Genomic DNA, 22,091 nt, shown 5'->3' with positions numbered 1-22,091 from the left:
TCTCGGATCATCACCAAATGTTTCTGCTCCACTTTGGTTCCTTGTCATGTCTCTAATGCTGAATACCGTTCCACCAGTTCCCCTGCATATCATCGTATCGATATTGTTTTCATTGAGTTGTCTTCTGAGCCCTTTCCCACCATCTCCTCCTACTGGGAACACTTCACTTCTTTTCTTTCTCATCTCCATGTCTCAGCTCCCAAGTTCTGACACACAGAGTTGCACGGTGCAGGGAAAGCCACTGTTAATTGATGCCTTTCCACTTGTTCTCTGGCTTAGATTTTCAAATTCAATAATAGATTTAGGGATGCCAATGGACTTGAAACATGTAAGTTAGACTTAAAAAGGAAAATTAATGGCTGCACTGGTGCCACACACACACATTTATCTTTTTTTTTTACATATTTTACCTTTGTTTTTTAATTCACTGACTATAGAAAGTCAAAGTTCATGTAGGAGATGGGATAAATAAAACCAAGGTCACTGTACACATAACCCAGAAAATCAATATATTTTATAGAAGGAGCTACATTATAATTGGCTTCAGTTTTAGAGTCAAAGAAAGCTCTAAGAAATCACTCATTGCATGGACTGAAATAATAATCCGTATCCTCCTGAAGATTAACATGTACGGGGGTTGTTCCAATTTTTTCCTCCTTGATAGCAAAGTTTTCTTTGTGAAAATTTTGTAAAAAAACCTCTCCTGAGCTAGTAAACATAAATGAAATGTTCTGACTGCTTGTTAAAATGTGCAGTCAGTGTCATCAACAATTTAGATAGGTATTCACTAAAATTGTGTGCCTCCAGACTTCCAAATAGATTGTACTTCTGGAATCTGTGGTAGGGTTTCATAGGAACTGTGTCCCGTGAAAGGGTTTTGGTTATCTCCAGTTGCAGTGTCTCTCAACAATAAAGAATCTCCTCCAGTTTAGAATGTCAGATCTGGGAGGAGTGGAAACAAATAAACACCCCACAATAAAAAACCACCACCACTGAAGCTCCCTTCACTTGGGATCTCACTACCTGAGAATGAAATGTTCTGTTTCTAGCCAGTGGGCAAAATAAGCTTGCATTTTGCAAAAATCCTCTGATGGTGATGGTCTTCTTTCTTGTTCTGTTTAATGGGAAAGAACATTTTGGTGTCTAGGTCCAGTCACATGCAAATTTTATGAATGTCACCATTTGTAGTATTGTGGTGCTTTTAAATATGATGTTTGCACTTAGACTAACATGCTAATCTTAAAATTTTGTAGCACCTGGACAGTGATGAGGATTCTCCTCTAGTGACACTTTCCTTTGCCTTGTGTATACTGGGTCGGAGAGCTTTGGGAACTGCATCCCACAATATGGCCATCAGGTAACTTTTAGGAATCCTTTTTCCTCAGGTTAAAACAAAGACCTGTTTGTCTTTTTTCACGTGATGTGGGATCTCAAGAGAAGATTAGATCAAGGTGAAGGTCTCATTCCTCCATAAAATGTTTTCTGTCATTCCTGGTCATCTTTTTCTTTGTGGTTGGCTAAATAACTAATACCCGTCTTTACTTCATAGGGCAAAGCAGAATTTTTTCATGGAAAGAATGGGTACCAATGGTTATTGCTTGTGTTCACTCATGCCTGGCTACTGGAATGCTGTCCTTCCTCTGGCACTCCAGTAGGAGGATGAAATCTCCAGAAGAGGAAGAAACTACTGTCATCTGAGTTGTAGTTAGCTAAATAATAATAAATGTATAAGGGTTCCCCTCTGTATTCCTCAGACTTGTATTCCTGTTCATTGCACCACTTCATTCTGGCAACTAAGGAAGGGAGAATTTCTCATCTCCTGAGGCTGCAGCTTTGTCTGTTCTCAGTCTACCTTGCTCATTTGTTCATTCATTCTAAACACTTCTTCCTAGGAAGTCTGGTTAATTAAAATATGCTTCATTGAGATTGTTTCTAAATATGCTCTTCATCTTATATTTTCATTAGGGATTCTTCCATTTTCACTGGGAGTTCTGAGTTGTTTGGTTTTTATACAGTATCATTTACACTGTGTTATAGATGAGGCATTTTATTAATGAAATAATCATTATTTTAATGAAGTTTAACTTCCCATGTAATTTTAGGTTTTTATTAGATCTATTTGAACCCTCTGTGTTCACAGGAGTTTAGTAACAATGGAGAAGTTGAACAAATACAGTTTCTAAGTGACCTTGCTGTGTTGGCACAGAACGGTGAGCAAAGATAGCTAGACCTCTATCAACATGCTCCTTCGAGAGGATTTGTCTTACTAACAAGCAAACAAAGACAGCATGTGTGATTTTGAATGCATTTTATTGTAAGATAAAACAGTCCTTTTAAATATTCATTCTAGCTTTGTTATCTGTTGAGACATTTATAACATTTTGTTTTATGTCTTCCATGCAAAATGTTTGTGGCCCACGTAAATTATTTCTTGATGTGCTGCTGATTTCTGCTTTCTAAAGTGGCTTTTGTCATCTCTTTTCTACTAGTCTTTGCACATTCCCTTCCTGTAGTAGTTTTCTTCTGGGTTGCATTTCTTCTCCCTTCATTTCTATTCACTCAAATTAGTGTGATGTTTGGTAAGTCATTGATATTTTTTTAATTGTTTTATTTTTTTGATGATCTAAATTTTAGAGTTTGGGGACATGATGGAAAAGTTTATGTGCATTTAATATATTTGTTTGAGAAAAGATTAAAGTGATTTTTGATCTGGGCCTGCAATAGGTAGGTCACAGCAATATTAGGAATTCATCTAAAAATATCACAAAAGCTTCCTAAAACTGTCATCACATTGCATGTACTTTCCACTGGATCTTAAAATCCTCATTACAATGCTTTGGCACTGGTACAGATACAATAACAATGTCACCTATTTGTACTGGCTTACATGGTTAGTAGCTAATGCAAAGGGATAATAATATCAGAGACTTTCCAAAGCTTAACATGGAAAGTATGAATGTTGGGGATAATTATTTGTGTAGTGTTCTGTAAAGATTTTAACAATAATTTCAGGACTCAGCTAAATCTGGCAAATAACCAATGAACCGAATTACTTCCTTTCTTTTGGTAAGTGGACTCTCCATATTTAAAAATACATTTATTGGGGAGGAAAGAAAGGCAAAAACTGGGGTAGTCATCTGAGGTGCACAGCTCTGTCACTTTTTTTTTAATCTGTTCTATATAATCTTCAGTTAAGTCCTGGTTTTCTTTTTATTAAGCAAGTGCTCCAGGGCAGTATCATATCATTGTATTTTTAAAATGTATTTTGTGACATAAAAGGGACTAAGTGGAAGCTTCTGTTGGTATCTTTTCCAATCCTACTTCACAAAAGCTTTCCCCAGAAAAGTTTGACTGTGGAAAAACTGTCACTTCCCCACCTGGTTAAATTACCTTTAATGCATTTCCACTGTCAGAAAGATTTGGAGAAATAGAAAAGGAATCTGAGTAGCACAGTTGAAGTTATAAATTGCTGCAGCTACAAAGCACGACTTTAGCTTGGTGAAATACGTTTCTTATTGTCTTTCAGAATGTATGTATCTTGACTGAAAAAACCAATTTAGTAGAAATTATTAACTAAGCAAGGTGGGTACCTGTGGGATATGCCCAGCCACTGCCCTGGAGGGATGTCTGCTGAGATAAAAGATTTCGCAATCGCCCAGCAGGACTCCCTGAAAAGGCAACCACTTTTGAGTCATGGCAAGGAAAGGTAGACCCACAATCCTTTGGGAGACCCTATGCAGATCATTCTGTAACCCACTGGTCTGTCTCAGACCCTCTGTAACCCATTGGTCCCCTTGCTGATCCCCTGTATCCCTATAAAAGAAGACCAGTTTGCCTCTGTAGGCGGAGAGCTCGTCCCTGGCCTTCCCTTCGCCGGAGGGAACCACCAATAAAGCTCCCTTCATGCGGAACCAGCCATACGGGTCTGCTCGTCTCTCTCTGGTCTGGTTTGGCCTTAGAGGCAGCCCTGCAGAGCTGAGCTGAAATCACGAGCTGATAATCACTAAAGAGCTGATAGCTTCTGCAAGGGCTCTTCTGCCAGCAGCTGAGAGGAAGACACCTGACCCCGGGAAGGCGATTCCTTTCGGGACCATCTCCCCGGGCCGGTCATCTCTTCCTGGGTCGCAGCCACGGACCCCACCACCAGCTGTAATAGGTACCCTACCCCCCTGACATCAAGACCTTTATCAACAGAAATCCCCCAAATATATTCACTTGAGCACGAAGGGCAGGTCTAACCCTACTTACAGTGTTTATTGCTTCAGACAGATCTGCACAACTCGTTTAAACACAAATGAGCAGCAAGTCAGTGACACTCCGATAGGAATACAGTTATACAGCATGCCAGGGGAAGGATGTCCAGTATGTGCAATGCTGATGAGGCCAGAAGGAGTTGCTCACAAGAATTATCTTCAGGCACCCCCACCTCTCTGTGTTTGGCAGAGCACAGCAGCTCTCACCAAGGGCGATTTTGAGTGTTCCTGCTGGTCCTTGCCCCCAGCTCTGAGACTGCTGCAGCTCTGCATTTAGTCAGATGGGGGAGAAGTACTCGAAGTCCTCAGAAGCTGGAGAAACCTCTCCTTGGGTGATGCTTCACAGTCCTTTTCTTTGAAAAGGTGCCAAGATATTTTGGGAACCTTTTGGAGCCTACTGGTGCTGAAGAGGGTCTTAGTTTTCTCAGGAATGGTCAGAGCAGGCAGTCCCACAGCCAGATGTGTGCATGAGAGGAGGATGTACCACATGTATGAGGTTGGAACTAGGTGATCTTTAAGGTCCCTTCCAACCCAGGCCATTTCATGACTCTGGCTCTTGGCTCTGGGTCATTTTGTCAGTGGTCAGGGCTCCCAGCACATGCTTTGTCACACTCAAATGCTGGATTACAAAAACACAGATTTAGATTACTCTGGTAAGCACTGAGAATTTACCTCGAACATCATCTCGGGACTTTCTATTAATTCTCTCTGTGGAGCATCTTGTGTACAACATTGCTTGACCTTTTGGGCTGAGTTTGAGATGGAAGGGCTAGGTAGGCATTGTACTCTTCTCCGCACTGTATGAAGCATTTGAGATGTTCAGTATGAGCAAACCAGCCAAGAATCTGCTGTGCTCTGCAGTTCATGTCTCATTCTCAGAGGTGACTATGCAGGTAGTAGGAAACTTTCTCTGGACTAAGTCTAGTCCTTGCTGTGTCTTGGAGGAGTGACAGTCATCCAACTGCTGTGCAGTAGAGCAAAGGTAATGTTACCATGGGCTGTGCACTACAGAGCTGAGAGTCAAGTTTACATTGTGTATGCAAACTATCAATTTGCACTCATTTACACATGATTTTGTCTAATCTATTAATCAGCAAATGTCACTGTGTAAACCAAGATTTTAAATGCTCTTATATAATGTATGTAAATAATTATTCAGTGTACCTGTTCATGTAAATGTCAGTAGAAACCTAACATTAACACTAGATTACACAATAAATGCATTCATTTAGGAGGCAGAACATTGCAATGCAAATCACTTGCTCTTTTAAACTGTCATTAGGAGGCCTCCTGCACAAAATGCAATTTGAAGAATGACGTGACATTACCATTCATTTATTCAAATGTGAGTGATATGTTTAGCCATGTATTTGTTAAAATATTGCAGAATAATTCTATTCAGCCACTAAAGCTATTAGTAAATAAATATTTAGTAAAAATTTCAAATTTGGAAAAATACAAAAATCTCTCAGTAAAGCATCTCTCATCAGATACTTCCAACACTACCAAGACTGGCTGCTCAGGTTCCCCAAGCTCAGTGTGGACAAAGGGTCACTCCAAGGAATGCCTCTGCCTAGAGGAGCTGCTGCTCAGTCTGAAGCCCAGGGAAGCAGCTGGCCCCACTTGCCCCTTCCCTCCTGGTCACCCCATTGCACTGCCCAGCATCTGAGGGAAGACACAGAGGGCACAGGCCATGGCACCACAGTGCTGCTGGTGGTGCTGCACTGCTGGGGTGAGTTCAAGCAGACAGTGCAGCTTGATGTCTGCCAGAACTGAGCAGGGCAGAAAAGTTTGACTCTTGGCTCACAACCACTGTCATCTAAAATATCCAATTAGAAGGGCTACCACTGAAAATATTTCAGGTGAACTATGACATTCCGGTCATTACTAGCTCACAGACACGCACATTCCTTTACTCCTTAAATAAACCTACAGTTAACATTGGAGAAGGTCTGCAGATTGTAGACAGAGGATGGGTTTTGGTGTGCAAAATACACACTGAGATATTCACCAGCTCATTCCTCTGCATCCATAGTGTTTTCAGGCTGGCATTAAATGCTTTTGGTTTCAGCTGCCAGAAGAGTGTAAGGAGTGCAATAGGAGGGAGTATTTGCTTTGGCACAGCTGCCCTGCCTCTGGTGTTTGTGGCACTACTTAATCCCCTGTTCTCTGCACATTCAAGGGGCTGACGGTTCCCACGCACCTACCAGTCTTGTTCTAAAATAGCTTGCAGTTGTGACAGCAGCTTTTCAGGTTCTTAGCTCAGAGGGTTAGAAATGTTGCCAGGTGTAGTAGTTATGTCTCTTAGAGATTAATGTTGTTTCTTTGACATGTAATTTTACCTTAACTAGTTTTTAAAATATTTTGAACCAGCCTGTAACTACAGCAGATTACTAATTGAGGTATGTTAAAAGTGGGCCAAGAAAGCAGCAACAACCTTGAGTGAGGCCTGAGATCAAAGTGGTTGAGAGTCAGGCCTGAGATCAAAGTGGTTGACTTTTACAGCTTCGTAATAATCTCATTAGTGTCTTCAGGAGAGAGCATAACAATGGGAAGAATAACGAGAGCTGTATCTTATATGGATTAAGGAGGCTGCATGTTACAGAAGTAATGGCTTGAGATAGTGTCACATTATAGGCAGAATGTACCCAAAAGCCTCATTACAACTGGCAGGAGAATAAAAGATGCCCATGATTTTGTGAATACAACAAGCTCCTCCAGACCGCTCTGGTGGAAAATACAATACATAAAATAATTGAGTCTCAGCCTCTCACAACTACTGCCACCACTGATTTGCTCCTTGTAGCAATCATGTTTGTTGTTAAAAATCCTCTGAGTTAGAGAAGTTATTATGCAGAGGGATCACAAATGGATGAGCCTCCCCTAAGCCCAGGGAGAGCTGTACGTGCTTTCCCCCGCTCCCTCTGCTGATGCTGGGCTGCAGTTTGCATGGCTGCCCTAGTCCCGGCCGTGCCTTCAGCACATACTGCTGCTCACAGCAGCCTGTTTAGCTGGTGCTGATGCCTGTAGGACACTTTGATGTGAATGCAAACTCTCTGTCTGCTCTGGTGTTCAGATTTGGCTCTGAGAGCCTCCCAAGATGTAAAAACCAGTTCTCTCTCCTGCCTATTCCTCCCTTCATCCTAGCCAACTTTTCAGAGCATATACAGGGGTTTTTATGTGGGGAAAAGCTATACTACAGATCATCACCAGATGCAGAGCTTGAGGTAGCTTTTACAATTTCATCCTGGGAAGAATATTTAGGTACAGGTTTTTTTCCAGGCAAGGATTCAGCTGTGTACGCTGATGTTGTCTGGTGGGTGGGCAAGTGAAAGGAGCCTTCCTGATGTCCAGCCTTTTCAAAGGGGATGATAGGCACATATTTTGCCACACTGGCACTCACCATTCTCCCCCCACCCTCCCAGCTGGCTTATTCTAGGGCTTTCCTAGCTATTAAGCAGGGTTTGAGTATATTATCATTTTCTGAACTGTGGAGATGATGGATTGAAAGTCAGTAGGGACCAGGACCCACACCTTGAAGACACATAGTAACTCCCACTGAAATCAGTGCTTGAATGTTTTGAAGATCTGAGCGTGCTTGTCTCACATAGGCATGTTTTAATACGTAACTTAGTACTAATAAATGCAAATCAGTTAAGAATTCATAAGAGCTTCCCTGTACTGCTTATGTTCCCAGCAGCGACAGCAGCCCTGCCTTTCTGGCTGGCTTTGGTCCCACTGATTAGTTGATTTGTATTACATGATGCTTTCATGGAGAAAATCAGTATCCAGCTGTTTTTCTAGTAACAACATATGTATTTCCATTTTAATTTCTAAAACATGCTAACCCACCAAGAGCAAAATTAGAATGCCTTTGAGCTGAAGTTGGCCAGGCATTCTCCCAATCTCTCTTCTTCCTCTCTCAGAGAAGGGAATATATTGAAAAGATTTTTTTTCTTTTTATAAAATAATTAAGAAAGCTCAGTTATGTTGTAAAGATTATGTGTTCTCTAGAGAAAGGCTGGGCAGTAATGAAAACTACTAACATCTTAATACAGCTTCTCCTCAGAGCCTTTACAATCTAAAAGATCAACTGTTGTAAGAGTGAGTAAAATTTTAGCAGGTAAATGAAACCATGTCCTGTGGGCTTGCAAGAGATGCCTGTTTTTATTGGTGGGTCTGTTTTCCTCTATTTTGAGATCACTTCTTCAGAGCAACATTGGGACAGCAGTCAGCTACAAGCATTATGCAAGTGGCAGTGGCATGGGAATCTTGTAATTCAGGGTGCAGATTGGAGCTGAAGGCTCAATGTTCCCCTTCGCAAAGCCCTCACGCAACCATCTTCTAACAACTACCTGATTTTGTAGCTTTTACCTTGTGCTTATATCTCAGGTCCAGGTAAACCATCATGCAAGGTCAGACAGAACTGCCTGCATCTAGTTTCTTATGTTAGAAAAGAGAAACCCAGTGTGTATTTGCTTTAGGGCTCATTGTTTCAGTAGGGAACACCTGTTGTTTGATTCCTGCTCTCACCTGGTTTGCTGAACAGTTCTGAAATTTAGTATTCTCAGTACATCTGCTTTAATGTTCACATTTAGGTTTGAATGTTGTGAGAAAAGTCTTAGATTTCCTGAAAGTATTTTTTTTCTGTTATTTTTCACTTACAAGGAGAAGTGCTAACAGGACTGATCAATAACCTTTGAAATAAGGAAGCAGCTTCTGCTGCTTGCACGGGGAGTGTGGCTGGCACTCTGATCTGGTCTCTTCGGCACAGCTGCAGAGAAGCAGTGCCCTGAGGCACCCTGTGACTCAGTCACCCATCCTGAGGACATCCTTCATTCTGGGTGCCACATTCATTTCATGGCCAGTCATTTACAGAGCACGCAGAAGGAAAACCGCCTACCCCAAGGAATGGGTTTTTGTTCAAAAAACGTGATATGACCCCTGCTTTGTACCCACTGCAGGCACTCGCCCTGCACCAGAGGGCCACTGCACAGGTCAGCATGAGGCTGGTGACTGACAGATCTGGCTTGGAGAAACAAGAATGACTTCTGGGAGTGACTGCTGCCTTTCTCTTACAGCTTGGACTCTTTTCTCTATGGGCTCCATGCACTGTTTAAAGGAGACTTCCGGATAGCAGCAAAAGATGAGTGGGTCTTTGCAGACATGGATCTGTTGCATAAGGTTGTTGCCCCAGCAATCCGAATGTCTCTGAAGCTACACCAGGTAGGGTATTTATTTATGTATTTATTTTTAACATTTACTATTTTATCTGTTTTCTTAGGAAAACACAGGAAACCTTAGCAACTCTCCAAGGAAAGGATAAAAACAAAAAAGAGGGAAATGGAGTATTTGTCACCTTATTCTAAAAAACATCCTTCACCAAGATGGAAGAGTTTGGCATTTATTTATTTTGCATTCACTTGATTTTCTTTACTGAACCCCCTAGCTGCCCATTTGAAACCATTTTGCAGAGCTTGTCCCTGCATTTTTCATCAAAAGAAAGCAGACAATCTTGTCATATTTTACTTGTGTGGATACTATAAAGGTGATTTCTAGATTGAAAGGAAATACATTGATTATGCTGATTTCACTGCTAATTTCAGGTCAGGCCCTGTATAGCTTGGAGTTGATTTTGTTCTTGCTCTGGCACGTTATGATTTAGTATCATATGCTTCTGTCATGAATGATAATTATAATTGTTCTGGATGTTACTGAACTGCTGTGAATTCGTAGCTGATTCTTTGACACAATAATTTCATGAAGTTATCGCTGGCCATGGTGCTGCGGGACTAAAGTTGCAGTATTGTGGTATCTCCTGGTGGATTCCCAGTCTGTGCTATTGTTGTTGGTGGGGTTTTGTGAATAAAAATAAGGATTTCCACAAGAACTGTGGAATGCCCTGGGTGATTTCTCTCTCCAACTTACCCCAAAGTACTGCCTCCCATAGTTTCACACTTCATTTAACAAACAAAGGATAAGCTGGTATTCTCCAAGTGTCTTTGTCCAGTGTAGTCATGAGATCAGAACAGGTTACAATAAAACCGAAATTGTACCTTTCTATATTACTGTTAAATGAACCTCCCAAAAGACACTCTTTATCAAGTGGCAAGTCACTTGGAGGGAGCCAGCTGGCAAAAGTATTTTGTTTACTGTCAGTAGTTTCTGTGTTTTCACAAATGCACCTGACCTCTTCAATACTTTTTCCTGTACGACCAGGACCAGTTCACGTGCCCGGATGAGTACGAGGACCCAGCAGTTTTGTACGAAGCAATCCAATCCTTTGAAGAAAAGGTTGTGATTTGTCACGAAGGGGACCCAGCCTGGCGCAGCGCTGTCCTCTCCAACCGGGAGGAGCTGCTGACTCTGAGACATGTGGTAGATGAAGGAGCAGATGAATATAAAGTCATCATGCTCCACAAAAGCTACCTGAGCTTCAAGGTGATCAAGGTACATATGCCATCTTTCTAATATTGCAGTAATTTAGGGCTGTGGTAATTAGTACTATTTCTGAGTAATGTGGGCAAAAGGAGAAGTTGATTGTAGTTTTTAAAGTAGGGACTGGAGGCCAAAAGAGCTCTCTTCAGTTGACTGCCATTTTGCCACCCACGTTTGTGTATCTGAAATAACATTCCAGGCTTTACCAGGGAGTAGCTGCAAGAGTTCATAAAAAGCTGTTGGTGCAAAGACATGAGGTGTTTGCACACTCAGCCACTGCCATTCTACTTAGGTGCTGTAGTTCTGCATCTTGAGTAGCAAACATTTTTGCATGATCTGCATGTTTTTAACCCACCTGTAGGTGAACAAGGAGTGCGTCAGAGGGCTTTGGGCTGGGCAGCAGCAGGAACTGATTTTCTTACGCAATCGTAACCCGGAGAGAGGAAGCATCCAGAACAATAAACAGGTCTTGCGGAACTTAATTAATTCTTCATGTGATCAGCCACTGGGATATCCAATGTATGTTTCCCCCTTAACCACCTCGTACCTTGGGACACACAGCCAACTGAGGAACATTTGGGGGGGACCTGTCAGTTTGGACAACATTAAAAAGTGGTTCAAATCCAAGTGGTTAAGGTAGGTGTTAAATTTTGGCTATGCTGATAAGAGACCCTGCAGTCTCAGTTTCACTGTATTTTCTGTTAAAAGAGAGTAATTCTGTATTGCTATCTATGAATAAAAAAATTAGTTGCAAATAACTCAGAATATAAGAAAATAGTGCTGCAAATAGAACAGAAAGAAAATCCATTAACTCATTCATGACAAAGCTTTCTACATGTTCAACAAGATTCATTCAAATCACACAGCACTATAGACACTTGCCTTATTCCATGGAATTTTACTGTTTATGCCATCTTAATAAGGGTATCTTTTCTATAACTTTGAATATGAGTAAATGTGCTGGTGGGTTTTGGTGAGTTATGCTCTGAAGCTTCGGCAGTTAGATACTCATCCCCAAGTTACTGTTCTTGACCAAAACACATCTAAAAGTGTACTTGCTATTCACCAAAACTGCCTGACTTGCCCTAGGTATGCATGATCAGTACCTGACACTGCATCTCGTATTCCTACATGCACTTTTCACACAGCAGTCTCCCCCTTGCCTCATTCCCTGCCCCTGCCCTGTTGCCGCTGTAGCCGAGGAGAGGCAGCGCACTGTGGAGACACGATGGGAGCCAGCTTGCATGCCAAGACCTATGTTAAAATATCAATATTATATCTGATGGCTTGACATCCTAGTTTCCCACCATGCAGCTCATCCCTCTGAGCTTTCCCCCAGCCCATTCCTCTTTGCTATTTGGTTACCTCATGCAGAGAAGTTAATGTTGGGAGGCAACTGTAACATTCGATGAAGAGCCCTAAGGTACTGCAGGGTTCCAAAGCCACTAAACAGAGACAAGAAAGATTTAGCTTGTGTAGTATACAATTTTGCTCCAAGTAAGCTTATCACACCATCATCTTGGCCATCTCATAAAATGTCAGAAGACCTGCAGTGGTGTGAGAGAGAACACTCTTTGAGGGCACCTAGCACTGGTGACACAAATTTTCATGTGCAGCAAGTGGCTGACACTGTGTGTGTTCCTGCAAACAGAATGCGGAAGGACTGCCACGCAGCAGCTCACCACGAGAGAGGCAATGTTGAAGAGGTGGACAGTGGAGGGCGGTCTTCGTCTGGCAACCATTCCACAGGGAATTCAAGCCAGAGCAGTAGCTCACAGCCCACCAGGGATGGAACCCCTCAGCTGCAAACTTCATCTCAAGAGGTCCACCAGCGGGCAGGTATTTGCACAATTTACTTGGCTTTCTCTGGAGTCTCCTCCTGGGGGGTCACATGGACAGATGCTACTGGGGAGTCCTCAAATCCAGTGGAAAACTAATTTTAGAAAGAGAGTGCACTTCAGCTCTCCGAATGACCAAGAACATGTTAGGAGATGGCTTCCCAGTATTGTTCCAGGTATTTACTGGGAGGGTGTAACACAAAAGTGCTTTTCCAAAGGTTCCCCTGTCAAAGTCCATTGTGGGTAATTTTTGGCCTAGCAGGTTCCACTAAGAATGCCAGAATGAGAAATGCAGATGGGTGGGAGTGTACATGTGTGATGCAGGGAGCCTGTGTCACAGTGAACCTCTGCTTATTGTTTGCTGGGAACAGCAGAATGAAAGTATGCAAAAATCTTAATTATCTTGGAAGGACCATGACAATTTATTTGAGGAATTGGTTTGGCTGCTCATCAGTGCATGTGGAAAACAAACAAATGGAAAACAGCTTCTTATGTCTATATAGCAGTTACCAAGAGAAAATTAAATGTTGCCAATCATTCTGTCGACTAACAGCTGAGCCCTTCTCAAATTATGGATTCAAAAGTGCTTCAGACACGTTCTCAGGGTAGAGCTAGTGGCCTTTATGTTGGAAATGCATGTTAAGTAATACGGATAAGGATAAGCAATTGGTCACATCCAGAGGGTGGTGGTCAATGGCTCAGAGTCCTGATGGACATCCGTGATCAGTGGTGTCCCTCAGGGGTCCATACTGGGACCAGTGTTATTTAATACCTTCATTAATGACGCAGACACAGGGATCGAGTGCACCCTCAGCAAATTTGCAGCTGACACACCTGAAGGATGGGATGTCTTCCAGAGGGACCTGGACAAGCTCAAGACGTGGGGCCATGGGAATCCCATGCAGTTTAACAAGTGCAAGGTGCTGTACCTGGGTCAGGGGAATCCCCAGTATCAACACAGGCTGGGGGATGAACAGATCCAGAGCAGCCCTGCTGAGAAAGTCTTGAGGGAGCTGGTGGATGAGAGGCTGGACATGGTGCAGCCATGTGCACTTGCAGCCCAGAAAGCCAAATGTGTCCTGGGCTGTATCCAAAACAGCATGGCCAGCAGGGGAGAAAGGGGATTCTGCTGCTCTGCTCTGCTCTGCTCTTGTTTTGGTGAGACCCCACCTGAAGCACTGCATCCAGTTCTGGGGCCCCCAGCAAAGGAAGGACATTGGCTTGTTGGAGCAGGTCCAGAGGAGGGACACCAAGATGATTACATATGAGGAAAGGCAAAGAGAATTGGGTTTATTCAACCTGGAGAAGAGAAGGCTTTGGGGTGACCTAATTGCAACTTTCCAGTACCTGAAGGGAGTTCACAAGATAGAAAGGGACTTCTTACAAGATCATGGAGTGACAGGACAAGGGGGAATGGCTTCAAACTGAAAGAGGGTTCAGAGGTTTAGATGGCGTATTAGGAAAAAAATCTGTACTGTGAGGGCAGTGAGGCACTGGGACAGGTTGCCCAGAGAAGTTGTGGATGCCCCATTCCTGCAAGTATTCAAGGCCAGGTTGGATGGGGCTTTGAGCAGCCTAATCTAGTAACTGGTGTCCTTGTCCATGGTAGGGGGTTTGGAACTAAACAAGCTCTAAGGTCCCTTCCAATCCAAACCATTCTATGATTCTAAGTTTGGCAGTGGGTCACTGTGAGATCTATCAGTGTGGGATCAGGACTTGTAATGTAAAGCCAATTAACTCTACATTTCAACAAGTCTGTGGTATTACTGTATAAATTAAAGAAGAGAACTTGAGGGGTTTGACACTTGTTTGCTTCCTATTAGATCATTTTGACCTATCATTAAAGATAATGGGCAGGACTGGAAAAAGTCTTGCCCTGCATATAATTCACATTGCAAAAATAAAATAACTGCTGCTTTTAATTGAGTCTAGTGCTAAAGGAATCCCCACATGCATACACATAACTTGACACAACAGTAATCAGAGTAGCAAACTTAATTGTGATATAATGATCCTGAGCATACCATACAATAAAGTAAATTAATTGTGAATTGTTTAAAGGAACATATTAATTGGGTGCCCGGAAAACCATGATCAAGAGAGAAAGTCACACTTAGATAAGAAAAGCAACCTGGCTTTTGGTAAAATGAAGACATGCACAACAAATGGAAGGAAATGGAAAATAGCAAATGGAAATCTGTATTCACTCCTGAGTTACTGTAGAGAATGAAACAAGAAGTTTTTGGCTAGGGCCATTAGGGATGAAAAGATGACAATGGGCTTATGTCTGTTTATTTTTAAGGAGTATTTAGGAGCAAAAGAAATCCTAGCAGTGGTCTTGATCTGTTACTGTATAGAAAGGTAGAGTTGCCAGTATGCAATATGTAGAAATGAGAAATGTCTGGTTTATATTGGGAAAAAATGCAGATAATCTATTTCTATGATCTGATCATGAAACAGTCCCTTCCATCCTAACAGCTAGCTACAAAGAACATGAAAGAGTGGCTATCAAAGCTATATGCTTAATTGAGCAAAGCCAAGTGACTAATCCAAGAAGGTTTTTAAGAGAGCTGGTTAAAAAAAAAGATCAGTTCAATCTCAATAAGCATCAGGACATTAGGGCAAGACAAGAGTACTGGAAAAGAACTTACTCTATGCCTGTTAAAAATCAGAATATTCTTGTCCTGCCACACACAGTCCTAGTGCCCTAATCTAAGGACATTTTTAGTTCGGAAGCACTTCAAAGGAGAGCCTAAAAATGATCAAAATTCTGGGAAATACATCTTGTATTGAAAGATAAAGTGCTTTCAAGCAATTGGTACTGTAAGAGATGCCTTGATTGTAGTCTGTAAGTATTTACCTGGGCAATGAAAGGTGACCAAAGACCATTGATCTGAGCAGACTTGGATGTAACAAAGCTAAACAAATTCAGATTTGAAATCAAGAGCACATCTTTAGTATTGAGAGAGTAAATAAATCGTGAAAGAAGAGACTAAGGGTTAAGGTGGATTCTCCATGACTGGACGCATCTTAAAAATCACAGCAGCAATTAATAAAAGCACACAGGAATTAATTCCGGGAAGTTCTGTGGCGCATGCTATATAGGACAGCAGACTAAATAATCATAGCTATGATAATGCTATGTGCAGTATGTGCTTTGTTAAATGCATCCAGTGCATTTAACTTCTTCATATTCCATACTGTGTTTTGCAGCCTGGTATGCCTGAGTCTGCAAAATTGCAAAAGGCAATGAAAGCCCTATATAAAAGTGCGACCAAAATCAGGAGCACTGGAAACGTGTGGGGTTCTCCTCCAAAGTGTCCTTATTTCATGATGCAGTTTATAGACCAGCCTGTGTTTTCAGGGACAGAGTTTTCTATGCATAGATGTGGGTGGTCTCCTGCCCAATGCTCTTGCTCTAACCACTGCATTTGGGATGAATATAGACTACTTTTGGACAGGGGTCAGCTTCACAATTTAAATCACAAACATCTGTTTGGCCATGTTAGCCCCGGCGCAAACTAACACACCACAGCCCCTCTGTTCTTAATTCCAGTCTATTCTTTTTATTTAAGAAAGGTAACATACTGAAATAACCATCAGATGTAGAAACCAAAGCACTTAAGTAGAGCCCCAGGGTTTGAAGAACCTGAATCCCTGCAGAGGCCAGACATGCGCACAGCCACCGACATGGCAGCCAGGCCTGGCGCCCATCACAGCACGTGCCCTCCTTACTGATCACTGCTGAAGGACAGAGGACACTGGCAGAGCGATATCAAGGGGCCATGGAATCATAGAATATCCTGAGTTAGAGGGGACCTGCAAGAACCATCAAAGTCTTAACTCCTGGCTCTGCAAGGACCACCCCAAGAATCACATCCTGTGCCTGAAAGCGTTGTCCAGGCGCTTCCAAGAGCCATGTGCATCTGTCCCATCATTCTCCAGCAGAGATCTTGGGGCTCTTATTACTTAGGAAAATTATTTTTTTTATTGCTTGGACTATAGAAGTAGAGCTAAAGATACGTTGTAAATGAGGTGTGAAAGGGTCCAATACTTGCCAAACCAGCTAGGTTTTACTGAGCTCCAGTTAGGTTGTAGCCCTAACCCATAGCTCTGCTCATCTGACTCTCTGCCAAGTTACCTAAATTCGCTTTGCTTCAGCATTTGAAAAACTGGGATAATGATACCAGCCTCTGAAAAACAGGTCTGTGGATGTAAAACAGCATGTTTCAGCTGTATAATGTAAATGGCTTGGATATGAAATTCTGCATTGCTGGAACCTGCGTGAATTCAGCAGTCATGTTTTTAGAAGATAGTGTGAGATTTATATTCCTTTATGCCAGCAAAAGTTCAGTATTTGGAGGAGTTTGGGTATTGGGGAAAACCAAAGGAAAAAAAATAAATACGAACAGCTTGGAAATGCCTGCCAGAAAAACTTGTTTCTGTGTTGATGGCTCTCAACAGATTTTCTGGCATCAACTCCCCACCCCACAGCTATAGCTAGGAAACCAAAATGCCAGCTTGTGTTAATGTTTGGAGTTTCCTGGAGAGCAAAAAAAGCCAAGCAGGCAATCTTGTGACTGGGTATTTGCTGTGTAAGCCTGGGTTAGAGCCTGTCTACAGAAACAGTTAACTCTGCTGAGGCATGTGGCACACACCAACCCAGGGCTGGCCATCTGCAGAATGCCTGGGTACAAGCAGGCCTCTGGTGGGTGCACTGGCCAGGATGATTTATTTTTCATTCTATGGCTATTTAAATATACAAGCATAACAAATACAGGAATTGTTTGCTTGATTGACAGAAGGTGTTGATATAAATGTTAAATATGGGGATGTATATGTACAGGAAGGATTTGTCTAGGCATGGCAGAATAGCTCATCTAATCTACTTTCTGTATCCAGTAGTGGCTGCATTGAGGCGCTTCACAGAAAGGGACAAGAGCATATGTGGGTCTCATTCAGACCTCCAAGAGTGTACCCTATCTAAAACCATTCACATCTTTTCAAGAAGTCTGTGATGTACTGTAAATGTCTCTCTTGGAACTCAGAGTTTACTGTTAGTCTTAAAAACTGTCTTGTGGCTTGAATGCTGTATTATTGCACTTGGCTGAATTTTCAAATTCTCTCTCCCCATATGCAGGAATAATTCTTTTAAATGTGCCATTGTTTTAACTTACAGGTTTTGGGTTTATTGTTGCATTTAATTATACCAAGCCATTTAAGGTGGATGTTCAACATTCCATTAGTGTGGTTGTCAAAGGGGAGCAGAATTACAGCAGCACTGTGCTCAATCATTCACTGGGCCAGTTAAACTGCACATAGCAGAACAGTTGTGAGCCTGTGACTAGAGTGCTTTGCTTGGGGTCTCTTCTCATTTCCCTGTCTTTTGACTCAGTGCACAACCTCTAGAGCTATTTTGACCAAAACTCAGAACACCTGTAGTGGAAATCACAGAAAGATTCATAGGTTTAGGAGTTTGTTACTTTTGATATTCTTGGAATTCTTATGCTAATAAAACCAGTGGTAATATGCCAACAGTAATACGTACACATGGGACACTGTCAATAGCATGGAGTTCATCAGAATGCCACTTAATTAAATATATTAATCTTTCTTTTGAAGGCAGGAGAAAACCCAGGAGTCAGTCTGTCCAGGCACACACTGCTTTAAACCAAAGGCCCCCTGCTTCAAGTCTCTCTGGACCAGTTGTAGAAAGCTGCCAGCCTTTCATCCAAACATCTACATCTGCCCACGAAATTGCCCAAAGGCTTTCTAGTAGTCAGCTATCATTCCACAACTCGGCAACATCTGTGTTTTCTCAGTCCCCTGCTGTTCCTGTTGCTGGCCAGCTGACTGTGCAGGACCGAGCTGCAGCAATGCTCAGGTCCAGCCTGGCCTCCTCCACCAGCTCAACTCTGAGCCTGCTGTTCGGCAAGAGAAGTTTTTCAAGTGCTTTGGTGATTTCTGGGCTCTCGGCTGCCGACGGAGGCAACACAAGTGACACGCAGTCATCCAGCAGTATGAACATTGCCATGGGGCCGTCTGCCAGAGCAGCAAGCCAGGCAGCCCAGGTAAGGCTGAAGCTAAAGCAGCAGTACTAAGTGTGAGCTCCTGTACTGCTCACCTGTCTGGTTCTGAACTGTCCTCACCACCACTGGGCTTCTTCCTTCTCAGTGGTCAGAAAACAGTTTTTTCCGAAACAATGTTGGGATTTCGGTATTTGTTTTGGATTTTGCTGCATCACAGTGAGACTGTTTAATATTCGTGTGTCTGTGAGAGCATTTGTGAATAACTGATGGGGGGGCTGTTGCGCACACACCTGAAATTGCAAACTGGAGCAAAGTTGCTCTTCCTTTCACTCAAACCAGGGACTTGGGTCTCCATTTTCTGCAGCCCAGGTGATGAGTACCATCATAAGCAGACTAAATAGCTCCTTCCTTGCCTGCTTATGCAGGACTTAAAATTATTTTATCAGAAGGAAAAGGAATGGTTTCCCCTGAATAGTGCACTTGTTCTGTCCCCCTCTCTGATCAGAAATTCAATCCAGGACCTGAAACCTAGTTGACTGAATGTTAGTCAAAGGAATTCTGTACGAAATATTTACCAAAGGAAACCAGCATGCCCTGTGATTAAGCATTTTCTAGCAGCAAAAGAGTACACACAAAAAACTTGCAGCCTTCTTCCCAACAGACTCACAGTTTTATTCCTATCTTCCCTGAAAAATTCAATTCACATTGTAGAGTTACTGTTTTATTGTCTACTTAAGTGTATTTATTTAACTTTGGTTGCCATCCATTGCTGTCCTGAACTTTGAAAATTGACCTCAGCCCAAGAAAGCAGGAACATGAGAGGATGGACTAGAGATGAAGGGTGACTGCAATCACACAACATAATTAGACTTTTTCATTTCACCTATCAAAATAGGAACCAAACTGGTGACAGGGGAAGACTGTGGATGTAAGTCCCAAGCACTTTTCTGTTACTATCCTTCTGAACTATAACTTCCCTGGTTCCCAAAGAATTCTCTAAACCTCAAGCAAGAAAAGCTCCTTAGCCTGTGTGTATTTTGCTCACAACCCAAAAATACCATGTGTGGTACAGTTCCCTAGAGTTTTGCCATGAAATTCAGCAGGAGTCGACTGAACATTACTCATCTGGGTCCAATCCTGCTTTGTTATTGTAACAAGTATTAATATTTCTACACATACAGCTGAATATATCCAATGGCAAGGCACAATTCCAACTCTCAAAGAGTTTATGGCCTAATTTGCAAGAAATCAGCCAGTCTGCGATACTGAGTACTAATGGTAGGAGTCACCTCGTCCAACTTTAAGCTATCTAAAATTTGGGCATGATGTCACAGTAGATTGTTGGTGAGGTTTCTGTATTCAGTAGAGAGGTCAGTCCATTTCATCCTTAGAGCTATTAGGAGGAAATTTTCCCCTGGGAGACTTGTATCTCTCTGCCAACCACTGGTAGCCTAAATGACACAGCAAGACCACATGGTTAAATTTAGATGAGGTGAATCCTGGTCAAAGGGACTGCTCAGAGTCCAGGTGCCCGTTTGATTGAAAGTGGTAAAGAGGAAGTGTTTCATTTCAACGTTCACACAGCAAACTTCTGGAATGCTTTTATCCTAATGGACTCCTTACAGTGGGGCGGCACTACGCTTAACGTTTTCGGACTGATAATTGCATTCCAGTTTTGATGAAAAGGTTTCTTTGTAAGTTGGATTTAAAATTTGGTGTACAAAGCAAGCTCCAGAGCAACCCAATTTAACAACTTAGAAGTCAGCCCTGCTTGAAGCAGCAGTTTGGACTGGATGACCTCCAGAAGTCCTTTTCAATCCAAATTCTTTTACAGCTCTCTATACATGTACATCTGTTGTACTAAACCTCCAGCTCCTGGTTTGCTTTTCCTTCCAAATTTATGCGTTACACAAAGTGTGACAAGTACCTCTTCAGAACTCCCTTGTGAATAATGCATGTTAAGAATCCCATGGAGTTTCACAGAATGACATTCCTACGTCAATTTTTTAACTTTTTTCACCTGTCACTTCAAAAAATAGCTGAAGTGTTACTTAGAAATTTCCTAAACTAGTTGACTTTTTCTTTCTTACTTTCCAGCAACTTGCTGAGACCTGCGAAGCAACGGATGCTACGGAACCAAGACCACAGCGGGAGCCAGGTGCAGCCCATGCCCTGTTCATGAGTCGGAACCTGGAGTGCAGAAGGGCCAGCCAAGAAGATATGGCCCTGGAAGACACTGTTTCTCAGCAGAGCCTGTCTGAGGAGCAGTAAGGAGCATTCCTAGAACAAGGGCCACGCGCTTCTTAGCATTAAATACAGAGTTAGGTCAGGAAGCTGCACATGGGTTTAGGTTCTTTCAAATGTAATAAGCAACCTCCAAATGTTTATTTTTCTAACTTCTACACAAGAATATTACAGGGCGGATGTTCTTCAGCTAACGGCCTTGGCATGGGGTAGGGTTGGAAGATATCCTAAAAAACACACAGTGCCACTTCATCTCAGGTTCTTGTAAATCCTAGAACAATGAATACAACCTGTTTAATGTTCCTTCCCCTGGAATGGTTAGAATCACAAAAAAAATACAGTAGGAAATATTAATACAACTCAGTGAAAAGCACACAAGACATCTCTTTCCTGCCGTAACTAAACAGCTCATTGCATGCAAACTAATTGAAATTTGGTACAGAACATAATAGCAACAGGCAACTAAGACCAGAAGCAATGAATACATAAAAGGACAGTACAGTGTCCTGTAACATTAGAGCTAAATCTGATTTTTTTTCCAACAGCAAATCTCTTCTTTTTCTTTGACATGTTATGCAGGTGCTAATGCTGAATAGCAACATAGCATCACAGACTGATATACTGCATGCAGCCATACTGAAATACTGTGTGAACGAGCCACACTACACCGATTAACAAAAGTCAAGCGTAAGAAAAGAAAGTATCCAGTGCATGGAAAGTCTTCAAAGCATACGGTGCACCTTATTTGCAAAGCAGCTTTGCATAAATTAGGTATTATCTTGTGCTCCTGTTTGGTTTACAGCAGTGTTTCTCAAATTCTAAGCAACAGTACCCTTAGGAGTTGCAAAAAGGCCCAGAGGAATCCTCCTCAAGGACAGAAAAGTGCAAACCAGGCTGTAATTATTGTCTGGAAGTGTTTGTGTTAGGAAGGGAACAGCTAAATACCTTTAATTGCTGGACACAGCTCACTGTCCATAAACACTTGTAGCCAGTAATTACAAAGCCTCCTGATTTCCCTCCCCCAGAGAAAACCGAGCTGCTGCCAATAAAGACAGATGATACAAAAAAGGAGGCTATGCCTTCACAAGGCTTGAGAAACACTGATTTACAGGAATGCATGACTACTTTGAAACCCAAAAGGCTACAACAAATCCTTCCTCTGCTATTGAGTCTAAATAAACGCGCGTGTTTTTTTTCAATTAAAAAAATTGCAGCTATCAGTGTCTTGCTGTTCCTCTTTACTGTAACTACCATAGATTGTTTTTAAATCTCAACACAATGATGTGCAG

At 42.2% G+C, this 22,091-nt stretch overlaps 1 protein-coding gene across 1 annotated transcript in view; it reads left to right on the top strand.

The window, feature by feature from the left end:
* Positions 1-20,829, top strand: part of PCNX2 (pecanex 2) — a gene marked incomplete at its 3' end in the record, with an annotated part of 149,319 nt that extends 128,490 nt beyond the window's left edge. The window contains exons 28-34 of the mRNA XM_082276849.1: positions 1,254-1,357; positions 9,335-9,479; positions 10,473-10,703; positions 11,053-11,327; positions 12,343-12,530; positions 18,152-18,600; positions 20,656-20,829. Of these exons, the coding sequence (XP_082132975.1) occupies positions 1,254-1,357; positions 9,335-9,479; positions 10,473-10,703; positions 11,053-11,327; positions 12,343-12,530; positions 18,152-18,600; positions 20,656-20,829 (1,566 nt within the window). The remainder of the gene's footprint in view (positions 1-1,253; positions 1,358-9,334; positions 9,480-10,472; positions 10,704-11,052; positions 11,328-12,342; positions 12,531-18,151; positions 18,601-20,655) is intronic.
* Positions 20,830-22,091: the final 1,262 nt, after the last annotated feature.

Source organism: Coloeus monedula (assembly GCF_965178545.1).
Source record: "Coloeus monedula genome assembly, chromosome: 2".
NCBI lineage: Eukaryota > Metazoa > Chordata > Aves > Passeriformes > Corvidae > Coloeus > Coloeus monedula.
This window is presented reverse-complemented; position numbering and strand designations above follow the sequence as displayed.